Source organism: Labeo rohita, unplaced genomic scaffold (assembly GCF_022985175.1).
Source record: "Labeo rohita strain BAU-BD-2019 unplaced genomic scaffold, IGBB_LRoh.1.0 scaffold_73, whole genome shotgun sequence".
Taxonomy (NCBI): domain Eukaryota; kingdom Metazoa; phylum Chordata; class Actinopteri; order Cypriniformes; family Cyprinidae; genus Labeo; species Labeo rohita.
Genome location: NW_026129667.1, coordinates 563,439 through 588,672, shown reverse-complemented (window position 1 = coordinate 588,672; position 25,234 = coordinate 563,439). Strand labels below are relative to the sequence as shown.

Sequence of the window (25,234 nt, the reverse complement as noted above, 5' to 3'; positions counted from 1 at the left end):
TCTCAGTCCTGTTACCAAGACTTATGTCTTTTAAAAAGCATATTTAAAAAATGTCATCAAAAAATATTACGACATTTTCATTTCAAAGCTGACCGCACTGCTAAAGGCGGCCAAATCATGTTTCTGTTTAAATCTAGTGGTCTGTAGAGGTTTTGTTAGGGTTATGATATAAGATATAAATAACCAAAATAAGAATTATAAAATATTACATTAAAATTTATATTAAAAATAAGAAACTTGACAAATAATGCCTTTTTTCTGTGGATATTGTTTTCTTACAGCGCAGGTCACTCGAACGCCATTCCATGTTTGAGTCTAATACACAATTGCCACAGGACAGACATTTCAAGTATATTTTCTGTCATAATTGCAGGAATGTAATATAAAACAACAGTGCAGGAACAACCATAAGTTTTCATCAGTGTGGATAGAAGGCATTGAAAAATATTGAGATGTTAATATTAATATTATATTAATATGGATGTATATGCATTAATAAATCACTCCCTCCTGTTACTGTTACTTAGTTACTATAGATGAGTATAGGATATAAGAGTAACAGGATTGAAAGTAACAGGATTGAGATTGTAGGATAAAATGAGCAAATATATATAATATAGCCACAGGGATTATGTACTAATATTATGAGGACACTCAACAATTTATAGTGTTTCACCAAAGATTTGTATTTTTGAAATAAAAAAAGTAACATCTAAGAAATAGTTTAGGTAACAAGACGGTGTATTTACTGTATATTGACACTCCCAGCCGCCATTACAGTATCATCAACTATACTGAGAAGAAAATGAGACCACGTGAGTGCCGTGTCACTTCATTGTCTTCAGAAGATCCAGATGTTGTAATAATATAATGTAATATTTTTGGAAATTTGGAATTTGTAAAGACCTGAGTGACTGAGTGAAAACCTGGGGACACGACTAAAATGTGTATTTTATTAAAATATTGTATATTTATTTTAAAACACATGTATTTAAAGCACAGATGGGATATGGAGGTACACAAAATAAATATGTGACCCGGGACCACAAAACCAGTCATAAGTGTAAATTTCTCGAAATTGAGATTTATACATCATCTGAAAGCTGAATAAATACGTTTTCCATTGATGCATGGTTTTAGGAAAGGACAATATTAGGCCAAGATACAACTACTTGAATATCTGGAATCTGATGGTGCAAAAAAATCAAATATTGAGAAAATGGCCTTTAAAGTTGTCCAAATGAAGTTCACAGCAATGCATAATACTAATCAAAAATTAAGTTTTGATATATTTATGGTAGGAAATGTACAAAATATCTTCATGGAACATGATCTTTACTTAATATTCTAATGATTTTTGGCATAAAAGAAAAATCAATAAATTTGACCCATACAATGTATTTTTGTGTTTTTTTTTTGTGCAACATAAGACTGGTTTTGAGGTCCAGGGTCACATATGATTTCCGAAGGATTTGAAACATTATTTTTCATGTTAAAATGTAGCGTTAGACACCGGAGACTAAACATTTTTTAATTTTTTTATTTTTTATAATTTTTAAAAAAAATTTTTGTAAATTAAATATTTTAAATTTGCAGTCAGATTAATGTGCAAGACACTTCGCTTAATAATAAAATGTATTTTATAGTTCATTTGTATGCGTATTTCTACATAAAATGAATGTCCTGGGGACAGAAATGGCACCCATTTGGTGGAATGGCGCATTTCAGTTTTTGCTATATTTCTGATCAAGTAAAGAGTCTAAAAAGTAAAAAAAAAAAAAAAAAAAAAAAAAAAAAAAAATCAATAATCAGTAATAAAAACACATAAAAATCCACATCATGCAACAAAATGTCAAAACAATAAAATTAATATTATAAAACAGATTGTTCTGACTCTGAATTCCAATTGGATGAGCCAGTGGATGCTGTTGCTGCTCACATCAGCTGAATTACTTGAATGCAGCAAGTTGTGATATCGCCGGTCAACCATAAACAACCTACATGTCTACAATGATTGTGGAACAGTGTAACATGGGGGGAAAACAAAACAAAACAATGAATGCAATCAGTGAAGCACTAAAAACAGCAGTCTCCATTTCAGTTATAACATCAACGGTTCTTTACTGGCATCTTAATGTTCATGAAACGTTTCCACTGAACAAAAGGTTCTTTACAGTGCAAAAAGGTTCTTTAAATTATTATTTAACAAGTGAGCTTTTACCCAAACCCAGTGTTAAGAGGAAAAAAATGCAGTTATGATCTGAGTGTCCGAAAATCATATGCTGAATCACCACAGTGTCTTAGTTATGATGGGAAACTAAATTTACTTGATGTCCAGCCATTCTGATTGGAAGGCTTGTCAGTTGAAGAATAATAGTGGAAGATATGAACATATACTACTGTTTTAATCAGATTATGTGTGACCAGCTTACCCATCATTCTCTGTGGCAACACCATAATGATATAAAGCACTAATATAAACACAAAAAACATCACACATCATTTTGTTGTTCTGGTGATCAAACGTTTTCTGTCTTTGCCCATAAATGAAAAAAGAAATAAGACAATCAGAGTCACTCTTACAGCATAAAAAAGTGTGTTCTTCTTTTTTTCAGAAGCGATTAGAAAAACGCTTTTGACGTCTTTCACGTTGGAAGAAGTTAAAAGTCATTTCTAAGTCTCTGAGTCTCCAGCAAACTTCACGTTGTAATCTATAAATGGAAAGGCTTGGAACAGTAGTAGGTCTTCCTCTGAGCCATCTGCTGAAATTTCAATGAGAGCGCATTAAAAAAACATGCTTAGAAGTGAAGTCTTCACGTCTATCACCTACGGTCAGTGTTCGTGATTGTACAGTCAGAGGAACATGGGAAAAATCCTGAGAGGACAGCGAAGCAGAATGAAAAGCAGCGCTAGCCAATACAGACCGACGTACTGTAACAAATTGTTCATCTGATTGAAATCCAAATTGGACTTTTTAGAGAGTTAAATGAAACTGTATAAGGTTAATCCCAAAACTGTAAAAAGATGAAATGGCAGTTTTTCCTCTTCCGTCAGACTGGGTTCGACACGTGGGTGTGAGTTCAAGAACACTGCGGCGGCGAAGGCTTGGCTCATGAATATTAATTCGGTTACACAATGTTTGCTCCGTAGGCCTGCCTGATTAGCTGACAGGCAGGATTTGGGAAGAAGGCTTGCCCCATGAATATTAATTTCTTGTGACCGGACTGGATGCTCCGGGAAGCTTGCTAACCGATCAACATGATCTAATTAATATTCATGAACTAGGAAGCAGTCCGCCAGTCAAATAGCAGAGCACTTGACGGTTGCATGTCATTGTTTTAAGTTAAATATTTAACTACATTTAACAATGTTTTTTTTATTAAACGAGGTTAGTCACAATAAAAAATCATAATTGACATAAATTGTGCATCTTTATCATAAACAAAATAACAAAACCAAGGCATTTAATGCAGTACTCTTATGCAGGACTCTTTTAGTGATTAATATTGTTGCTAGCCATACACATACATGATTAGAATTAGTTAGAATCAGGTCATTCTACCGTGCACGAAGTATTTTTTAAATATTCGCCAATATAGTCTGTTCCAGTGATTGTATGCCTGTAAAATGAAAATGATGAAATATCCAAGATAGGAACTAACTAGGTCACTCACAGCAGTACATTATAATGTCATGTTTGACAAAGTGCCTTTGCTTGCAGTTTGTAAATGGTAAAAAAAATATATATATATATATATATATATATATATATATAAAAAATATGTATGTTTGTATACGTGTGTGTGTCACTTTAACCCTTAAATGCATGAATGTTTTGCCAATAATCTTTCATCAAAGTTGTCCTAAAACCAAAACAATACCTGTAAACTTTGAACTTTTTTGATCCACTTCAAATGTTGACTACTATATATCCAGCACGGATGGATCTCTAACTTATGCAATAACAAAAAAACTCTACTGATATGTTAAGTTACAGAAGAATGAAAAAAGGATATTTCGTTACCTTTTGAAACTTAGAAGGGTTCAGTTCGAGCAGATCACCGTCATCCTCAGAGCGTATTTCGACAGTACATTCAGCATCTGGCTCATAATTCACAGTCTCAAATGTGTTCTCAAAACTATCGTTTTCCGTAACTTCAAGGTCAATATTTTGATAGCTGGCAGCTTAAAGGAAAAGTCCACTTCCAGAACAACTTTTACAAATAATGTACTCACCCACTTGTCATCCAAGATGTTCATGTCTTTCTGTCTTCAGTCATGAAGAAATTATGTTTTTTGAGGAAAGCATTTCAGGATTTTTCTCCATATAATGGACTTCATTGGTGACCTGATTTTGAACTTCCAAAACGTAGTTTATATGCAGCTTCAAAAGGCTCTAAACGATCCCAGCCGAGGAAGAAGGGTCTTATCTAGTGAAACGATCTGTAATTTTTTTGGAAAATAAAAATTTGTATACTTTTTAAACACAAAAGCTTGTGTAGCACAGGTTCTGGGATGCGCGTTCACGTACTATTGAATTATATCGAAAGGTCACACGGAACGTAGGCGGAACCACGGACCCGATGTTTACAAAGCAAATGCGCAAAGACTAAGAAAGTGCAAGTAAGTCAAACGCTGTTTACAAACAAAAAGGTACAACGATGTCGGATGATTCTGAAGTTGTAGGAGAAAATATGATGGAGGTTTTCGCCATACTCTACCTTTTTGTACACAGATGATGAACTTAGACGTGATTTGTAGTAGTGATGGGAAGTTCGGATCATTTTACTGACTCTGACTTTTGAGTCTCGTTCAGCAAAATGAACGTACCTTTTTTTGAGTCATTTCGTTCATTTTAGCAAAATATAATTAAAATGTTACGTGTTACTTTCCTAACACATCTACTGCTTACACAAACGTTGTTCACACTTCAAACAAGACAAAAATATAATGCTATAAGATGAACGAACGACTCGAAAAACCCGAAGACGCGCAACTGAACGAATCACTCCCCGAGACGACTCGTTCTTCCCGAGTCACATTAAAGATTCGTTCAAAATGAATGAATCGTTCAAGAACAACCCATCACTAATTCTTAGCATCGTGGACGCATATCCCAGAGCCTGTGCTACATGAGCTTTTGTGCTTAAAGTATACAAATTTTTATTTTTTATGAGAGCATGTCATACACAGGAGTTACTCTTGAGTTTGTAAAGACCATCTCTTCCACACCTGCTTTGACTAATCGATACTTCATTATGTTCAGCCAAGCATGTTAGAAAAGTCTGGCTTGTCTTGAGGAAAGGTTTTAATTTAATTGCATTATTCTTTAGTTTTTATTTTGATGCCATGTGGTTGTTTTCCCCCCAAGTTAGTGAAGACATACTGCAGTAGCATAAAGATATTCATCTGTCATTTTTAGGGGGGCTTAGCAAGGATGTGTTCTATCGTATAATAACTCAGAGGCAGATTTATGCAGTTTGCTTCTGTGGTGATGCCATGAATATAAACATGATATCTGGCAGCCAGTTCAACTGTCTTATCTCATAATCACGCATGCCTTAATAATGATTATTCAGTAGACTTTGAGCTTTATAATAAGTGGGTGATTCTGCACAACTTGTATAAAGATGATCTGCCTAAAATCCAGTTGAGATTTGAGCACAATTCAGGGTTTTTTTTTTTGTTTTTTGTTTTTTTTTGCCCATTTTACTATTCTTCTTCAGTGAATTTCAGGGCTCATTTATATTTATCACTGTATAATATTTTGCATATTTTTAAATTTTAATCTTGAATTGAATTTATTAGAATTTTTTTTGTACAAAATATAAAGGAATTTAGTCATTTGTGACCCTGGACCACAAAACCAGTCATAAGTAGCATGGGTATATTTGTAGCAGTAGCCAAAAATACACTGTGTGGGTCAAATTTATTTTTCTTTTATATTAAAAATCATTAGGATTTTAAGTAAAGGTCATGCTCCATGAAGATATTTTGTAAATTTTCTACTGTAAATATATAAAAACTTCATTTTTATTGGTAATATATGTTGCTAAGAACATTGTTAAGAAAAAATATGTTAGATTTATGTATGATCTAAATTATGTACAAGTATAAGTATATATTATATTATATTATATTATGTATATATAAATATACACACATACATTTACATATTTTTAAAAATATTTATATGTATATGTATTATGGCTGGCAAATGATTAATTGTGATTAATCGCATACAAAATAAAAGTTTGCGTTTGCCTAATATATGTGTGTACTGTGTGTAACTATTATGTATATATAAATGAACACAAATTACTGTATATATTTAAGAGAAATATGTTTTGTACAAAATATTTTTATTTATATATAATATAAATTCTATAAAAATATAGCAAATACCTATACTTGTTAATATTTCTTAAATATATACGTGAATGTGCTTGTATTTATATATACATAATAATTACACACAGTACACACACATATATTAGGCAAACTCAGACTTTTATTTTGTATGTGATTAATTGCGATTAATCATATGCCAGTCCTAATATATGTACATATAAATATATATTTTTTAAAAATATGTACGTGTGTGTGTGTGTAATTATATATACATAATAAACATACACAGTACACGCACATATAGTATGTAAGCATAAACATTTATTTTGGATGCGATTAATATTTGACAGCCCTAGTTTTAATTAATTTATGTATTTTTATTGAAGTAATCAAGAAATTAGATACAAATCGATCAATATTAGAATTTTTTTTAAAGAAATGCAGAATTGCTTGACCATGGTTTGTGTCTTCCTATTCGCTTACACATTTAATTATCAATTTATTCAAGACCTCTCCAAGATTTGTCTCATGACAATTTTTTTAATTGATTGGTAAACCAAACCAATTGGTTAAACCAAAAGCAAATGATGAATGGTTTTTGGTTAATGCAGTTTAATGCAGCATAAAGGTTGTTATTAAACATGATTTATCATTGTGTTTTAATGTGGCATTTTACTTCATGCATAGAAAGTACAATAATTATTTTTTTAAGCAGCACTAATTGTGGTCCGTAAACCCAGGGTTGGAGTTATATATGCAAGTAACTCTTTCTGACAGCTGAAGATTGCAGTGTATCCTGTTTACTAATCATGGTGTGTTTTGTCATGTCAGTATCGAGGCCGCTGTGGCAGCGTTCGCTCAGGCTCGGCCCCCGGGCATCTATAAAGCCGACTATCTTAAGGAGCTCTTCCGCCGGTACGGAGACGTGGAGGACGCGCCAGCCGCCCCTGCTCTCCCTGAATGGTGCTTTGATGACGAGGAGGATGAAGGTGTGGATGATGATGGGAATGCTGTCGCTCAGGGCTCCGAGCCCAGCTCCTCTCACTCCAGTCAGGGCAAGAAGAAGAAAGAAAGACTAAAAATGGTGAGTAAAACTCGCTTCAGCTCATTCGTCCTTAGTTTTGAGGGAATAACCCTGGTTTAATACAGCACAGCTCATTAGCAAGGCTCATAACTGACTGTGTATCAGCTGGATGTAACCTGGACTCTTCTATTTAGTGTTCTGGGTATCAGTTTTGTTTTCAATGGAAATCTTAGTGTGCAGATGTGAGGGGTGTTTGTTTGTTTGTTTGTGTCTCAGAACGCTGTGTTTCTGGAGGGAGTTTCTGTCAAAGGAGTCACTCAAGTCACATCACAGCCCAAGCTTGGCCAGATCCAGAGGAAATGTCAGGAGTTCTCAGAGTGGGACAAGTGAGTCTTTGTGTGTTTTGTGTGTTTTGCCCCTCACAGACACTTTGCAGCTCTGAGCCTGTGTGACTGATGTGTCAAGTAATCGAAAAGATTGTGAAGACTGTAAATGTGTGTGGGGCATAAATAGGGTACAAAGTAAGACTTTGACTTCAGATTTATTATTTTATTTTATTTTATTTAGGTTTGGAATTTTTGCAGCCCTCACTGTAAAAAAAAACTGTTTGTTGAGTCAACTTAAAATAATTTGTAACCTGGCTGCCTTAAAATTTTAAGTTCAGTCAACTCAAAAATGTGTATTCAACTTGAAATGTTAAATTATACTAAGTGACAACTTAGATATTTGAGTTGAATTAACTTAAAATTTTAAGGCAGCTGGGTTACTTACCTATCTGTTAAGTTTAGCAAACACAAATATCTAAGTTGTTACTTAGTACAACTTAACATTTCAAGTTGACTAAACTTATTTTAGTTGACTGAACTTAAAATTTTAAGCAGGGTAACAAATTATTTTAAGCTGACTCAACAAATTGTGTTTTTTATTTTTTACAGTGCTGTTACCAAATTTGAAGTTTTCTAACAGTAAGCATTAAATAACCTGTACTCTAAATGAAAAAAAAAAACACAAAATGTACAAAAGAGAAAGAAGAATAAACAAACAGAAAAAAAATAAACAGAAAAACTAAATAAACAGATATTTTAGCCTGAAGTAAGATATTATATCATCATGACTCAGTAGGGCTTTGCTAGTTATGTTATGTTGGTGACAAAGTTTTTATAATTACTGATAAAATTTGATGAATGAGTTTGATTAGATGCAATTACTTTGGTAACAAGTAAGACGTTGAATGATTGAGCTTAAATCACACACAACAAATGTATACTGCCTTCAGCAAATTAATGCAATGTAAATCACTTTAGACAAAAGTGTCTGCTAAAATACTTGTAAATGTAAAAACAACCTACTTTTCATGCTTTATCAATTTATTGTTATATAATATTTAAAGCTGCATAAAACAGATCTTTTAGAAAAACTAATTATTAAAAAAAGATTGGATGGAGGAAGATCTGAATGTGAGCTTGTGGTTGTTTGTAAGAACGGGGTGGTTTTAAGTGGACTAAATGAGTGGAGTCGAGCATTCATCATCAGAGAGAAGTCTGTCATTTCACTGGAAGATGGAGTGATATTTTTAGATTAAAAAAAGGTCTAAAAAAAAAAGAAACATGCATGGATGAACTGTTAATTAATGACATGCTTTTAGAAGATAGATAGGTTGAATTTTCTTTTCATGCTGACTATAACAAGATCCAAAGAGCATGGTATTTGTGCCTGATTAGTAATGGGAAACATTTTTGTACCCTGTTAATGGAAAGTGCTAAACTCTGGTGTGAGTTATTATCCTGATGAAACAGCAGTCGTGATTACTTTCATTGATGAGTGGAGATCAATTAAAACGACCCAGCAATGTGTCCCATAATCATATATATTTTTTTTTTTATGTGCTTGTCTGTCAGATCGGGGTTTCCTGGTGCTCAGCCCGTATCGATGGACCGCAGGAACATTCGTCTGTTGGAGCAGAACGTTTATAAAGTCAGCTGGAAAGCAGACGGCACGCGGTGAGTCCAGTGACTGAAGCTCAGGGAACTGAAGTAGTGTTCCGTTCACAGCCTACGCTAATACAATCACACAAACGCTTAGAGCTATTAGCTACACATGCTTAATTTTGTTGTTGCGTTACTAAATGTGTCAAAACCACTATTGCATAGGTCTACAACCCTGCTCCTGGGGACCCACTGTCCTGCAAAGTTTATTTCCAACCTGCTTCAGCACACCTGGCCTGTGACTTTTCAAATGATCCCGAAGACTGTGATTAGCTGGTTCAGGTGTGTTTGATTAGGGCTGGAGAAAAACTCTGCAGGAAAGTGGGTCCCCAGGAGCAGGGTTGAAGAGCTATGCACTGTAGACCAATTATCTGTTTGTAAAGATTCGGGATGCGTGCGCAGCATGGTTGCAGAAAACACAGAGAGATGGCCTTTACAGCTAGAGAATTACAAGGATACGGCACAAAATACTTAGATTTAAAGAGTATAGATTATATTGATTAGATGTCATTTTCAAAATGTTATTCGCATATTACAACAGCTTGTCACCCAGCCATAAGAAATGTTATTCAACGAAATTGACGTTAGATAGTGGGATAGTCTTACAGACCCGAAACAAGTGGCAGTCTATGGAGTCTATGGAATAAAAGAATAAAAAGGGTCAATTTGATTTTATATTTCAAAATTCTGACTTTATTTTCGCAATTCCGAGATTATATCCCACAACTCTAGAGGAAAAAATAACTTGTCATTCTCTCTTTTCCCCTCGGCTCAAAGTTTACATCCCCACACTACTGCTTTTTTCCCTCAGAATTAACAAGTTTTGTTAAATCGAGTTATAAAGTCCGAATTAGGAGATATAAACTTGCATTTGTGAGAAACAAAAATCAGAATTGTGAGATAAAATAAAAAAAATGTTATGTTAAAAAGTTAATAGTAATAGGTTTAAATAATATTTCATGCTGTAACTGTAGGGCTAATACAGTATGTCCTCTATGAACAGCATATGTGAATATTATGTAGACCTAATTGTTTAAATCAAATTTATGATTTAAAAGTAGAGTAATCATAGCAGTTTTCATCCATAGTATGTCCGTTTAAACATCTGCGTTTAGCTTCAAATGGCGTCTTTGACTACAGTATTGTATAAAAAATATTTGCATTCTGATTTTGACATCAAAAGGCACAAAAATTTTTTTTTTTCTCTTATTCCATGGAGTTTACCTGTTTACCTCCACTTGTTACCAGTGTTTTTGTGCAACCACTATGCGCGCGCAGCTGCAAACGACGTCACTGTGATGTCTATTCCAAATTGGTCTATTGCATCTCACTAAAAAACTAGCAAAGGGGTATTACAATGAGCTATTTTCAAAGTATTGTCATAGCCATATTACACTTTTATAATGATTTATTTCCCTTAGGTCCTAAAGAAAAATTTAGTTCACGATTTTCCTTTTTTGTTTTGTGACTGTTTTGACCACTGCCTCTCTAACTCTTATAATTAAACAGACAACCTCTCAAAATGCAAATAAATTGCATGAATTTGCTGATTACTGAATAGATGGTATGTAAATGAGAGAGGTCATATGTAAATGAGATTATGGATGTGTTGTATAATTTAAAGTTTAAGTTGTTTTTGCAGCTTGGTTTAACTAATGTTTTTATCTGGAGGGGACGTTTTTAGTTACAATAATTATATGTTCAACATTTGAGGTCAGTAAGGTTTTTTTCAGGATAAATTTATTTATTTAGGACACAGATGTATTAAATTGACCATAAGTGACAGTAAAGAAGTTTGTAATGTTGCAGATTCTTATTTCACATAAATGTTGTTTTTTGAACTTTCTATTCATCCTGGAAAAAATGTTTCACAGTTTGCACAAAAATATTCGGCAGCACAGTTTTTAACATTGATGATAATGTTGTTAACGGTGGTAATGTTGATGATGATAATGGTGGCTTTAGGAAAACAGCGAACAGTGAGCAATATGCATGTGGTAAATATAGAAGGAATATGTCATCATTTACATGTGCCAAACTTCCTGCTGCCAGCTGGTGGCGCTATGACTATAATTGGATATTGGCACTTTTATCAAACATATGAAGTTTGGTGCAGATTGAACATGGTATGTTTAGGGTTGCAAAGGGGTGGAAAATCTCCAGTAAATTTCCGTAAACTTTCCAAAAATCCCTGGAAGACAGGAAAGTCCTAAAAAGGAAAATCCTGGAAAGTTTCCAAAATTTACTGGAAATTCCCACTTTTTTGCAACCCTAAGTATGTTCCAGTTAATTCAAAGCATGACGTATCCTGTTGCCAACAGGTGGCGCTATGACTGTAACTGAATATTGGCCTTTAGGTGTCTTCAGGCCAGGACTCTTACCACGCCCTTTAACGAAAACTAAAGATCTTCGCAATTTAACATTCAACCAAATATAATGTTGATGTCATTAAATCTCTGCGAGTAGTTCGTTAGAGCGTAAAACATGCAAATTCATGTTGCCAGCAGGTGGCGCTATGACTACAACTGAATATGGGCATGTAGATGGGCAGGCCGCCACGGACACGCCCTTTAACGAAAATTAATGTCACACAGCGCTTTTGACTAGACTGACCAAATTTTGTGTTGATCTGTTAAAATCTCTAGGAGGAGTTTGTTTAAATAGTTCAGTTCACCTGTAGATGGCAAAAACGGCACAAAACTTGCTGAGAAAATTCAAAATAACAGACTTCCTGTTGAGTTTCAGACTTGTTACCGGGGGGGACTTTTGTGCGTGGTACATTTGTCTACCGAATTTCATACATGTATGTAAAACATAGCTTGAGGGGCACTTCGTTAAAATTTTATATGTGGCGCTATTGAGCCATTTTACCACACCAACCTCTATAACCCATATCAGATGTACATTTTCACCACTTTTGGTGAAATGTGATTAATTTTGGAGAAGAAGAAGAATCTGAGCAATTCCAATAGGGTCCTCGCATCACTGGTGGTTGGGCCCTAATTACATTTTAAAATAAAATATATTTAGAAAAGTTATTTTAAATAGTACAAATTATTTTACAGTATTTCTTTTTTTACTGTGTTTTTGATCTTAAAAACACATCCTTGGTGAACATTAGAGATGTTTTCCAAAACATAAAACAATCGTACCCGCTCCGAACTTACTGCTTGGAGTGACCTCATGCTAATTTTATTAATTGTATTATTATTTTAATGTTTTTATTTGGACCAACTAATGATGTAGAATGTTGTATGAAGATGGCTGTAATTTTATATGTTGTAAACACTTTACCTGCATTATATTTACATGTGTTAATGGCACATACAAACATGTCTAAATGTGCCATACAGGTTACTTACAGTACCTTTTTAGAAAGTCCAAGCCCAGATGTGTAGGTCAGAGTGAACTTCGGTAGGTTTTGTGTGTTATTCAGACACTTTTCTCCTGTCCAATGCACTGAAAGCCAGAAGTCAGACTTAGAGGAGATGAATTCAATCTGATCATCTAGAACTGGTTGAGGTTTTTTTTTTTTTGGCTCCCTTTTTTATCTTTGGATTTTGTGTTTTATTTACCACTAACAATATTAATGCCTGCATAATAGGTATATATATTTAATGATTATTCTTGTAATGATCTTCAGATGATCTTCAGTGTAATTTTCTGGTGTCGGAGTTTAGTGCTCATAGAGGGCCATTTAATGATGGCCCAGGTCATTTTATGGCAGCTCTGCATGAGCTTGTCTGCTGTAATGATGTGAACAGTCTCTCTGTGCTCCTGCTGGCTCATGTGCTCAAACCAGAATCAAACGTCTGCGTGAACATCATTAAACACTCATCCACAAGACAGATCTGCTCAGAAGCACAGTTGGCACCTGTTGTTTTATGCTTTGGCAGAAGCGAGTGAGCGGGTTTTGGTGTGTCATCGTGATCCAAACTTAGCTGAAAGTTGAGCAGAACTGCCACAGCTCTCTGACTAAAGAATGCTCAGCTCCATCACTGACACGTTAAAAAGACAACGCTGATCTCTTTAACTGGAGATCTGTTCTAACAAGCCCATTATCCTGTGCTTTGGCCACTCAGGGCTTACAGAGAATCACTGCGTGATGCGTTTGCTCGGGGGACGTCCAGCAGAACGCTCCATTATAATGACCAAACAGCAGGGAAAAGGAGCTTAAAGGAGCTTAAGCTAAGACAAGGCTGATGCGTTTCTTTTTTTCTTTGTTGTAAGCAGGGCTGCACAATTGATGTTTTTATGGGGGGAAATTGCATTGAATTTATTTAATATATTTGTTTAAAGTGATAGTTCACCAGTGATTGTGCCCCGATTTTGAACTTCCAAAATGTAGTTTAAATGCAGCTTCAAAAGGCTCTAAACGATCCCAGCTGAGGAAGAAGGGTCTTATCTAGTGAAACGATCTGTCATGTTTTTTTTTTTCCTCCAAAAAAATAAAAAAAAATTGTATACTTTTTAAGCACAAAAGGTCATGTAGCACAGGCTCTGGGATGCGGTTCTTGAATGATTCGTTCATTTTCATGAACAAATCTTTAATGCGACGAGTCGAGTCGTCTCGGGAGTGATTCGTTCAGTCGCACATGCGCAACATCCTATTAGGTTCTGTACTGGAATTAGTTCACCTGTTTCTAGTCTTCGGGTTTTTCGAGTCGTTCATCTTATGGGGCTGTCACGTGATGAACGAACGACTCAAACCCGAAAACTTGTCAGATAAGAGGTGAGGTGAGCTAATCATAGAATAAAGACCCAGGTAAACAATGAATTAATCTTTTCTGTTTCTTATAGCTTTATAGTTTTGTGTTGTTTGTAGTGTGATCAACGTTTGTGTAAGCAGTAGATGTGTTAGGGAAGTAACACGTAACATTTTAATTATATTTTGCTAAAATGAACGAAATGACTCAAAAAGATTTGTTCATTTTGCTGAACGAGACTCAAAAGTCCGAGTCGGTAAAATGATCCGAACTTCCCATCGCTACTACGATTCACATGTAAATTCATGTCTGTGTACTCCGGCTCAAAAAGGTAGAGTATGGCGAAAAACTCCATCATATTTTCTCCTACAACTTCAGAATCATCCGACATCGTTGTACCTTTTTGTTTGTAAACAGCGTTTGACTTACTTGCACTTAGTCTTTGCACTTTCGCTTTGTAAACACTGGGTCTGTAGTTCCGCCTGTGTTCGGCGTGACCTTTCGATATAATTCAATAGTACGTGAACACGCATCCCAGAACCTGTTACATGAGCTTTTGTGCTTAAAAAGTATACAAATTTTTATTTTTTCGAAAAAAAAAGATCGTTTCGCTAGATAAGACCCTTCTTCCTTAGCTGGGATCGTTTAGAGCCCTTTGAAGCTGCATTTAAACTACATTTTGGAAGTTCAAAATCGGGGCACCAATGAAGTCCATTATATGGAGAAAAATCCTGTAATGTTTTCCTCAAAAACCATAATTTCTTATCGATTGAAGACAGAAAGGCATGAACATCTTGGATGACAAGTGGGTGAGTACATTATTTGTGAATTGTTGTTCTGGAAGTGGACTTCTCCTTTAAATTTAGACTGCTTGCATGACGTCATATTGTATTTTTGCACATTTTTACAGCGTTGCTCCTTATAACCAATCACACACGACTCTGTTGAGTTTAGAATATAGTGGTCAATCGGAGGCATTCAGAACAGTCATAGCTGAAACCCAGAGTCTTGTTCAGACTGAATCTTGCGAGTAAGCAACAAAGTGCAGATGTACGTACGATGTAAGTAAGAGATTCATTTATCATACAGTGTATGCACAGCTTCATTTAATATAAGAGGAGTTATGAGTACTTAAACATTCATTGAACAACATGATGGTTTCTCTTTCTTGAATGAATCAACCGTTTGAATGATCTGGTTCAATCACAATGACTTACTTATTAACAGTGATTTCTCTGCCACCTACTGGCGGTTTTAATTTCACATTGAAAGTCCCTTATCATTTAAAAAAAAAAAAAATAATAATTTCAGATATCAGCATTCAACGTTTTAGGATAAAAATATAAAAAATTATAAAATATATAAAATATAAAATATTCATGTCCTGCATTAAACTGTGTATCCTCTGTGTTGAAATTATGAATTTTGTTGATAATGTTTTTTTTTGTTTGGCAAAAATGTCTTAATATTTGAATTGACTTTATTGATTGAATATAAGAATTTGACCCCCAAGAGCTCTGACAATTCGAACACTGTATATAACTACAAAATAACTAATCATATTAATTGAGCAGTTTAGTCTAAATTGGCTTTATATGATGAACAGATTTAATGTAAGCTCTTATTCACATATAAACAGTAATGTAAATGTGTCACAACAAGTTCTTGAGAGGGAAAAAAACCTTCTGATAATTTTCCAAATAAGTGTGAGTCATAAAAGATATGTTATTTAGTATCTCATATCACTGAAAAGAATTATTTGTGTCATTTGCGTCAGTGTTCGACAGACTGGCATGATTACAATTTGATTTAGACCCTGTAATGTTAAAGGTTCTTTAACAAAAAGTTATCAGCCAGATGATGAGTTCTTGTCTTGACAGCCACTTTACTCTGATTTACCACTCTCTGTGGGTTTATTTTGCAGCCTGACTAATGAGTAATTCACTTTTCATCTGTAATAATGAGTTTGAATAAATTGGGTAATCAGCCTGTATAGAATACCTGTGTGTTCAGTTCAGCATTTTAGCTTGTAAAGCTTTGTATGGTAACAGTCTATTATACATTTAATCTTCAGTTTATTATCAACATTATTAGATGAAATTGATTCTGATTGGTCAGTCGAGACATTTCGAGCTCTGCTATTCCCGGAGAATAACTGTCATCAGTAGCTATGCTGTATAACTTTGGGGTATTTGAGGCCGACGTTTCTTGCTTGTCTGTCTGGTCAGACTAAAGGTTCACTCTCTTGTTTCTTGCAAATACAGCTTGTGCAGTAGTACTGTAAAAAAACATAGCTGGCAACTACAACAATGTTAAAGCCGTTTAACTTTGATCTCAAAGCAATATTTCATGTTACCGTAATTATTTATGTAATTAAAAAAATGTATGGTTGTTTCATTCATCCTGGCTCAAAACCGTCTGCTAGGAACTGTTTTTCTTTGCGTTTAGTGAGTTAATAGAACTTTTCAACTTAAATCGACATTTTAAGCAGTGTAAAGTACAGTTGCGATTAACATTATTCCCTTGACCTGCAAGACATTTTGCTGCAGAGAACAAAATTTTATGAAAACAATTCAGCAAAGGCATTAGTACACTATTAGAGAGATTATTAATACAAATTTGATTAATTCTGAAAACGTAATTTGATGAATAATGAAAAAAAAAAATATATATATATATATTATTGGCACGTTCAACATTCATGTTCAATATTATTCAACCCCCAAAAGTAAAATTTGGTGCAGATTTTTTTTTATTCTTTAAAATCACCAATAAACACAGTCTGTAAGAGCTTAAAAGCAGAGATGGGAAGTAATGAAGTGCAAATACTTCGTTACTGTACTTAAGTAGATTCTTCTGGTATCAGTACTTTACTTCACTATTTATTTTTCTGACTACTTTTTATTTTTACTCCTTACATTTTTACACAAATATCTGTACTTTCTACTTCTTACGTTTTCAAACCAGGCTCGTTACTTTAGTTTTAATCAGCATTTGGTGGATCACCATTCGATAACAAATCACTACTAAATCATGGATCGGCTGGTCTTTACTGGCAACGCGATTCGGCTCGCGCACAACGTCTGTGCCAAACGGTTTCTGAATAATCAATGCGAGTGACTCAAGAATGGAGTGGAAGCGCCCGGGTGGATCATAGAGGCAAAACTACTGACCTGTTCAGGACTTCAAGTGCAGGTCAGTTTCATCTTTAAACAGGCTGCTAAGAGTTGCTCGCAATTTACTGCTTAACTAAGTAAACAATGACAAAACTACAGCAGTAGTACTATAAACTAAACTAAATTACTATCATCACTCAAAATACTCGATGCTAAAGGACATCATTATTTATTATCTACTGTAAAGTTACAGTAGTAATTTAGCAAAAAAATGTTATAAAACGTTTTGTAATATGTTCAGAGGGAGCTAGGGCAGAAAACAACACAACCCTTATGAAAATTAAAACCATGGTAACCACAAATGAACCATGGTTTCACTACGTTAACCATAGTCTTACATTAACCATGAGATGTGTAGTAAAACTATAGTTGTAAATTAAAACAGATTGTAAACAGTCTGCCAAAAAAACAACAACAACAAAAAAACAGAGTTTTACTGTACTTTTACTGTAATAAACCATGGTTAATTTTGATAAGAGAAAAATATGACTCATGATAATGCAATAACATGTTCAGTATTAGGATTTTTTGAAGATATTGTCATGATGTAATAATTATTGTACTAATTTTGACATTTAGGCAATTTAGAAAATATAGTTTTGTTAAATCTATAGTCATGGTCATAATGTGATACTTTAAATTGAACTTAAACAAAATCGTTACTGCAAGTAGAATATAATGAGGTGGTTGTTTTGCAACAAGGTGGAGACAGTTCTGCCCATAACAGTAAATGGCTGAAAAGGAAAATGGAAGTGAAGGTGCAGTTCAAGAGAGAGCTTTTTTCTTATTTTGCAGGGCCCCAGCCTAAGGTTTTAAACATTTATTTAAATATGATGGCCATACAAAAAAATAGGGTTGTCCATGGTTTCAGAATTTGTTGTGGGTGTATGGGATGGCCTGGATGAGTGTGAGATTTCCCGCCCTGAAATCTTGTCCCAGTCCGGCCCTGTTCTATGGTGGTTGTTTGGCCTTAATACATTTATTAGCTAACAAATTTTAAATGCAAGTTGTTTTTTATTAATGTGTCAATATGATGTGTGGTCCAGTTACCAGTGTGACACTAAAACAGGTAGTAGTAATGGGTACTTTTTACTTAAGTACATGTCTGAGCCCATACTTCTTTACTTTAATTTAAGTAAAAAAAAAAGTGTAGTCAGTACTTATACTTTTACCAGAGTATTTTTAAACATGAGTATCTGTACTTCTACTTGAGTGAGGGATGTGTATACTTTTGCCATCTCTGCTTAGAAGCTTCTGTAACCTCTCTGCAATCTCATCCCAATCCTCAACCCAATCCTCATCTGAAAAAGCTCCCAGATCCTTCATAATCTTTGATTATTACTTTGCCACTGCTTTTTTTTTAAATTCAACCAAATATTTTCAATGAGAATTAAATCTAGAGACTAAACAGGCCACTCAAGAACATTCTATGACTGATCCCTGAACCAAGCATATGTAGATTTGGATGTAAACTTTGGGATGATTGTCCTGCAGGAAAGTCCATTGATCATCAGCTTCAGTCTTTGCACTAAAGGCATCACAATTCTTGCCAAAATGGCCTGATAATTCAAAGAATTCATGATGTCCTTCATACAGTCATGGCTTTCACTTCCGGCTACAGTAAAACACCCCCAAAACAAGACTGGCCCACCTCCAAGTTTGACAATGGTGATGATGTTCTTCTGCTTATAAGTTTTGCCTTTTTTTGCACCAGACATACGGCTGATCCATGGGTCCAAAAAGTTCCAGTTTGGTCTCATCACTTCATAAAACATTCTTCCCGAACTCCACAGGTCCGTCCAAATGAATTTTAGCATGTTCGGGTCAGTCTTTTTGTTCTTCTTGGTCAAGAGTGGTATTCGGCAAGATGCCTGAACATGAAGGCCATACTTGTCTAGTCTTCTTCTTATACACTGCATTGAAATATTATTCCTCCTTTCGTCGGGTCATCTTGCGAGTCTTAGGCTGTACATTGCAGGTTTTTCTCGGTTGCTCCGATCAAACGTTTTTGTTTAACACCCTCATAGGTGTTCTGGTACAACACATTTTAAACTAAGGAATAAGGCTGCCAGCTGTATCTCTAGGAACTTTTAATGTCTTGGAAATCTTCATGTAGCCTTAGACTTTCTAATATAACAAAACTATGTCTTCTCTATAACTTTTGTGAGAGCTCTAGACTTAGCTATATTTGCTACTCAACTTAAGCACATGCATGGGCTAATTCAATAATTATGACATAGCTGTATTATTAAAAAAATCTGTCAGTAAACTGTTGTCGATGCAAATATATAAAGTCCTGGATCTTCAGAAAAGCTTGTATTTGTAAAGTACTTCAGTCTCTGAGGGGTGGAAGAATTTTGTTTGCAACTATAGTGTTTTTTTTTTTTCACAAAAATAAACCCCCTTCGCCTCACACTGCAGTCCTGGTCACACTGTCAGGTTTATTTTCCGATAATAACAGACCTGATGTACAATATTCCGTTATTTCTGTAACAGATTAGTAGTTAATTTACATTTGAATCCAATGAAAGCACACGCTGGCTTTGTGTAAGAAACCGAAACAATTGAAGTTGTTAATTATTGAAAATCTTCCCCTCGACTGCAGCTCTCAAATCTCAAACCATATTCATTTTTTGTGCTTTGATGCCACCGAGAATGCTCCTAGTTAAAGTGAAAAAGAATAATGAGGTCATTAGTTGCTCATTCTATATCTACTATAGAAACAAATTTTACTGTGTAAATACTTTTATGTCTTACACAAATGTGCATTGTAATGCATCATGTTGCCACCCTCTCATTATGCTTAGCTGAAGTTGGTGTTTCCTAAATGCATTTTTAATTATGTTATTATTAAATGAGTTTCAAATATTTGTGAAATTGTTTCTGAAATTGTTGTTTCTGAGTTTTTTCCTCCACTTTTCATTTTGGCATGCGGGCAGACACTGTCAGCGTTTGAGACGAGACATCTGTATTTACAGAAGTCAAATGTGTTCCCATTCAGTCGGTACTCTCGGTACAATACGTGACTGGGATAAATCACACTCTCGCGTTATTCCCTGAAGACACTTTCATTCACATCTAAAAGGCCAATATCGCATAATGACGTGGACGGATGCACTGAATATAAATGTGATGGCATGCGATCTTCAGCTCCACACTGCACCTTGAGAACATCTTGCCACATTCACGACACAAGCACTGTGCTCAACACTTAATACTAGTTAATGTGTTACAGACAGAAGAAAAAAAAAGGCATTGCTTAGCTTTGTTTTGCCTAGCCAGTTACTTCTGGGACTTTATTCTTAGCAGTGCAGCATTTGAGCGAGACCCATTTTTTTCTGCCTGTGGCGGTCTGAATGCGGCTCTGTCTGAAACAGGGAATTGGGCTGATCGTATTAAAGTTGAGGTGTAATGATGACCACATTAACATTTCTGTAACTGCACAGACTTTGATATTTTTTGACTCTGTCTGACCAAACTGCTGCTCACTTAAAGCCAGTGAAGCGAGGCGCTCAGCTGCTTTTTGGACTTTAGTCCCAAACTTAAGATTTACATACATCAATCTTAAGTTTAAACTGAATTCCATATAAAATTTCCATCCATTTGTATTATAGTTTTAACAGAAAAACAAATAAACTTAATGTGATGCGTATTTCCTCATAGTGAAACAAAAGTACTAATAAACTGAATGTGTTGTAAATACACATTAATCAGGTTTATATATTTATCATCAATAAATGCATTTGTTTTAACCTCCTACATTTCAAATAGCTTGTTATTCCACAGCTAGCTTTGTGTTAACCATGTTCATATTTTTAACTGAATAAATGTAATTTTCTTCACAGTGTACTGATTCTAAGGAATTTAAATAAATGCATTTTGAAAATATGGTTTAAATAAAAGTAAATGAATGCAATTAGTTAATAAACTATGCTATGCTTTTTAAAGTGCAGAAATTTTCCCTGTTTCTTACACTGCCGTTCAAAATTTGGGATCAGTAAGATTTTTATTGTTTTTAAAGAAGTTTCTTATGATCATCAGGGCTGCATCAATTTAATAATTTTGTAAAATATTAATATGATATAAAATAACGATTTTCTATTTCCATATACATTTAAAAACGAACTTATTCCTGTGATCAAAACTGAATTTTCAGCATCATCACTCCAGTCTTCAGTTTTCATGATCCTTCAGAAATCATTCTGATATACTGATTTATTATCAGTGTTGAAAACAGTTGTGCTGCCAAATACTTTTTTGGAACCTATTTTAAAATAAAAATAGGTTCCGAAACATAGAAATTGTCTAACAATATATAACAAAAGTTTGGGGTCAGTTTTTTTTGTTTTTTTTTGAAAGAAATTAATACTTTTATTCTGCGAGGATGTGTTAAATTGATTAAAAAGTGATAGCAGAGACTTGTATTGTTAGAAAAGATTTATGTTTTGAATAAATGCTGTTCTATTTAACTTTTCATTCATCAAAACATCCTGAAAAAAGGATCAAAACTTTTGCCAACATTGATAATTCCAATAATAAATCAGCATATTATTTCTGAAGGATCATGTGACACTTAAGACTGGAGTAATGGCTGATGAAAATTCAACTTTGCATCACAGGAATAAATTATATTTTGACGTATATTAAAATAGAAACCTTTATTTTATATTGTAATAACATTTCGCAGTGTTACTGCTTTTTCTCTCTATTTTTAATCAAATAAATGCAGTCTTGATGAGCATAAGAAACTATATTAACAAAGTCTTACTGATCCCAAAGTTTTGAATGACAGTGTACCCGTTTCATTTTTGCTTGACTGACAAATATGAATCACATTAAAGGAGTAGTCCACTTCCAGAACAAAAATTGACAGATAACGTACTCACCCTGTTGTCATCCAAGATGTTCATGTCTGTCTGTCTTCAGTTGTAAAGAAATTATGTGTTTTGAGGAAAACATTATCTCCATATAGTGGACTTCTATTTTGCCCCAAAGTTTGAACGTCCAAAATGTAGTTTAAATGCAGCTTTATATACTTTTAACCTCAAATGCTTGTCTTGTTTAACTCTGTGATGTGCATGCATACTCTGTGTAATCCGGGTCAATACAGTTAGGGTATGTCGAAAAACTCCCATCTCATTTTCTTCTCCAACTTTAAAATCGTCCTACATCGGCTGCAGAAGTACCGACCCATTGTCTACAAAGCGAACATGCAAAGAAGGTCAAGCGCCCTTTACAAAAAAAGGTAAAAGCAATGTAGGGTGATTTTAAAGTTGGAGGAGGTTAAAAAGTATATAAATCACAAATTTTAGTCCTGAATATTTTTGAGTGTACCTTCTCAACTGTTTCTAGTCTGTTAAGAAAAAAAGACACTCTCTACAGGTATATTTAGTGGCTCATCCAGCCTAACATGAGGATTTCAACGACCTATTCAGCATTCGTTTTCTTAAAGCTGCACATGGTCTCAAGGTGGAGTCACATTTACCAGTGTTCAGTGAATTTTCTAAATTGAGTAATTTCAGTAGGAATCCACACAGTCAGGACTTTAACTTGAGATTGAAAGATCGTTGTTCACGCAAATATGCTGCATTGACCAACAGAAAGTTGCTTGATTTGAATGTCATACATCACTACACTATCGACAGTAGACAATGGACTCTTTTGCCCATGAAATTTTGTTAATGTGACTGCACCTGTTAATAGTGCTGTCATTGTACATGCACAAGGCTCCATTTGAGCTTATAGAAACCTTGAAAGTAAGGGTTTTATGGAATAAAAATCTCCTCTGCAGCTTCATCCAAGCGTTGATTTTCATGCCCTGTCGGTATATCCTTCATGCATTCAATTTGCTCTGGTTATTTTACATCCTGATACAGCTTATATTCCTCTCTCCTTTTAGCAGCCTGCTTTCTCAAAGCCTCCTTTTTCTTTGAGTCCTGTTTGTATTCTGGTTTTAGAGTTGATCGTCTTAAATTTAGCATCTACAGTCATGGCCAAAAATATCGGCACCCTTGCAGTTCTCTCAGAAAATTGTTCGGTATGTTTCAAATGTTTCGGTATTCACGTGTTTATTGTTTTTGTTTGCACTGCAACAACACAAAAAAAAAGAGAAGAAAAGTCAAACTTGAGCAAATTTCACACAGAACTCAAAAATGGACTGGATAAATGAATTGGCACCTTGTCAAAATGATAAGAAATGATTGCTTTTCAAGCATGTGATGCTCCTGTAATTTGTATTTAGACACACCTGTGGCAAGTAACAGGTGTGGGCAATATAGTAATCACACTTGCAACCAGTTACAATGGAGAAAAGTTGACTCAACCTTTGTGTTGTTTGTCACATTGAGCATGGAGAAAAGAAAGAAGTGTAAAGAGTTGTCTGTGGATTTGAGTGGAAAAATTGTGAAGAAACATGGACAATCTCAAGGCTACAAGTCCATCTCCAGAGATCTTAATGTTCCTGTGTGCACTGTGCGCAATATCATCAAGAGGTTTACAGCCCATGGCACTGTAGCTAACCTCCCTGGACGTGGACAGAAGAGCAAAACTAGTGAAAAATTACAACGAAGGATTGTTCGAATGGTGGATAAGGAACCCTGATTAACTTCCAAACAAATTCAAGCTGATCTGCAGACACAGGGTACAACAGTCTCAGCACTATCAGCACTTGCACTATCAGTCGCCATCTGAATGAAAAGGGACGCTATGGTAGGAGACCCAGGAGGACACCACTGCTGACACAAAGACATAAAAAAGCAAGACTGGTGTTTGCCAAAACGTATGTGACAAAACCACAATCCTTCTAGGAGAACGTACTGTGGACAGATGAGACAAAAGTAGAGCTTTTTGGTAAAGGACATCATGGCACTGTTTACAGAAAAAGAAATAAGGCCTTCAAAGAAAAGAACACAGTCCCTACAGTCAAACATGGTGGAGGTTCAAAGATGTTTTGGGGTTGCTTTGCTGCTTCTGGCACTGGATGCCTTGACTGCATGAACGGTATAATGAAATCTGATGATTACCACAGAATTTTGGGGTGCAACGTAGTGGCCAGTGTCAGAAAGCTGCGTCTCCACCAGAGGTCATGGGTCTTCCAGCAGGACAATGGCTGAAACACACTTCAAAAAGCACTCAGAAATGGTTACAAACAAAGCGCTGGAGAGTTCTGAAATAGCCAGCAATGAGTCCAGATCTGAATCCCATAGAGCACCTGTGGGGAGATCTCAAAACAACATTTGGGAGAAGGCATCCTTCAAATCTGAATGACCTGGAGCAGTTTGCAAAAGAAGAGTGGTCCAAAATTCCAGTAGAGAGGTGTAAGAAAGAGGTGTAAGTGACTGATTTCAGTTATTTTTTCCAAAGGGGGTGCTACCAAATATTAAATTAAGGGTGCCAATAATTTTGTCCAGTGGTTCTGTGTGGAATTTTATCAGATTTGACTTTTCTTCTGTTTTTTTTGTGTTGTTCCAATGCAAACAACAACAAAAAAATAAAGTGAGTACCAAAACATTTGCAACTGCAACAATTTTCTGAGAGAAGGGTTGCATTTTCTGACAGAATTGCAAGGTGCTGATATTTTTGGCCGTGACTGAATGCTGGAAACAGGACTGAAGAGAGCACCTCTAGAGTGATCGCTAAATTTCACCAGTCTAAACCTCACCTGATTAATTTTTTTCTGTTTAATTATACCCATTATGAAACGTATTTATCTTAATTTTTTCTGATGGAAGTGAACCGCATGAAACGAGGCATTGCTGCTCATCATCGCAGCTCATCAGTTCCTGCCGTGTCGATGCCGCCGGGATGTATGTTCTCAATCAGTGCTTTTCTTTTCAGCTGCTAATTTCTGCTCATAAACAGCCAAGAGCTGCTAAATCTGGACACTTGTTTACATCTTGTTCTTTCTCATTTTGCAGCCACAAAATTTTCTAGTCAGTGCTTTTTGACCCTCCATCGTTTACCTGTAACATTGCTTTCTTAGTAAATTCTTTG

General features: G+C 35.0%; 1 protein-coding gene across 1 annotated transcript in view; it reads left to right on the top strand.

Moving 5' to 3' along the window:
* rngtt (RNA guanylyltransferase and 5'-phosphatase) overlaps nucleotides 1-25,234 on the top strand; it is a 152,146-nt gene that overhangs the window by 26,211 nt on the left and 100,701 nt on the right. The window contains exons 6-8 of the mRNA XM_051104502.1: nucleotides 7,183-7,435; nucleotides 7,652-7,761; nucleotides 9,274-9,375. Of these exons, the coding sequence (XP_050960459.1) occupies nucleotides 7,183-7,435; nucleotides 7,652-7,761; nucleotides 9,274-9,375 (465 nt within the window). The remainder of the gene's footprint in view (nucleotides 1-7,182; nucleotides 7,436-7,651; nucleotides 7,762-9,273; nucleotides 9,376-25,234) is intronic.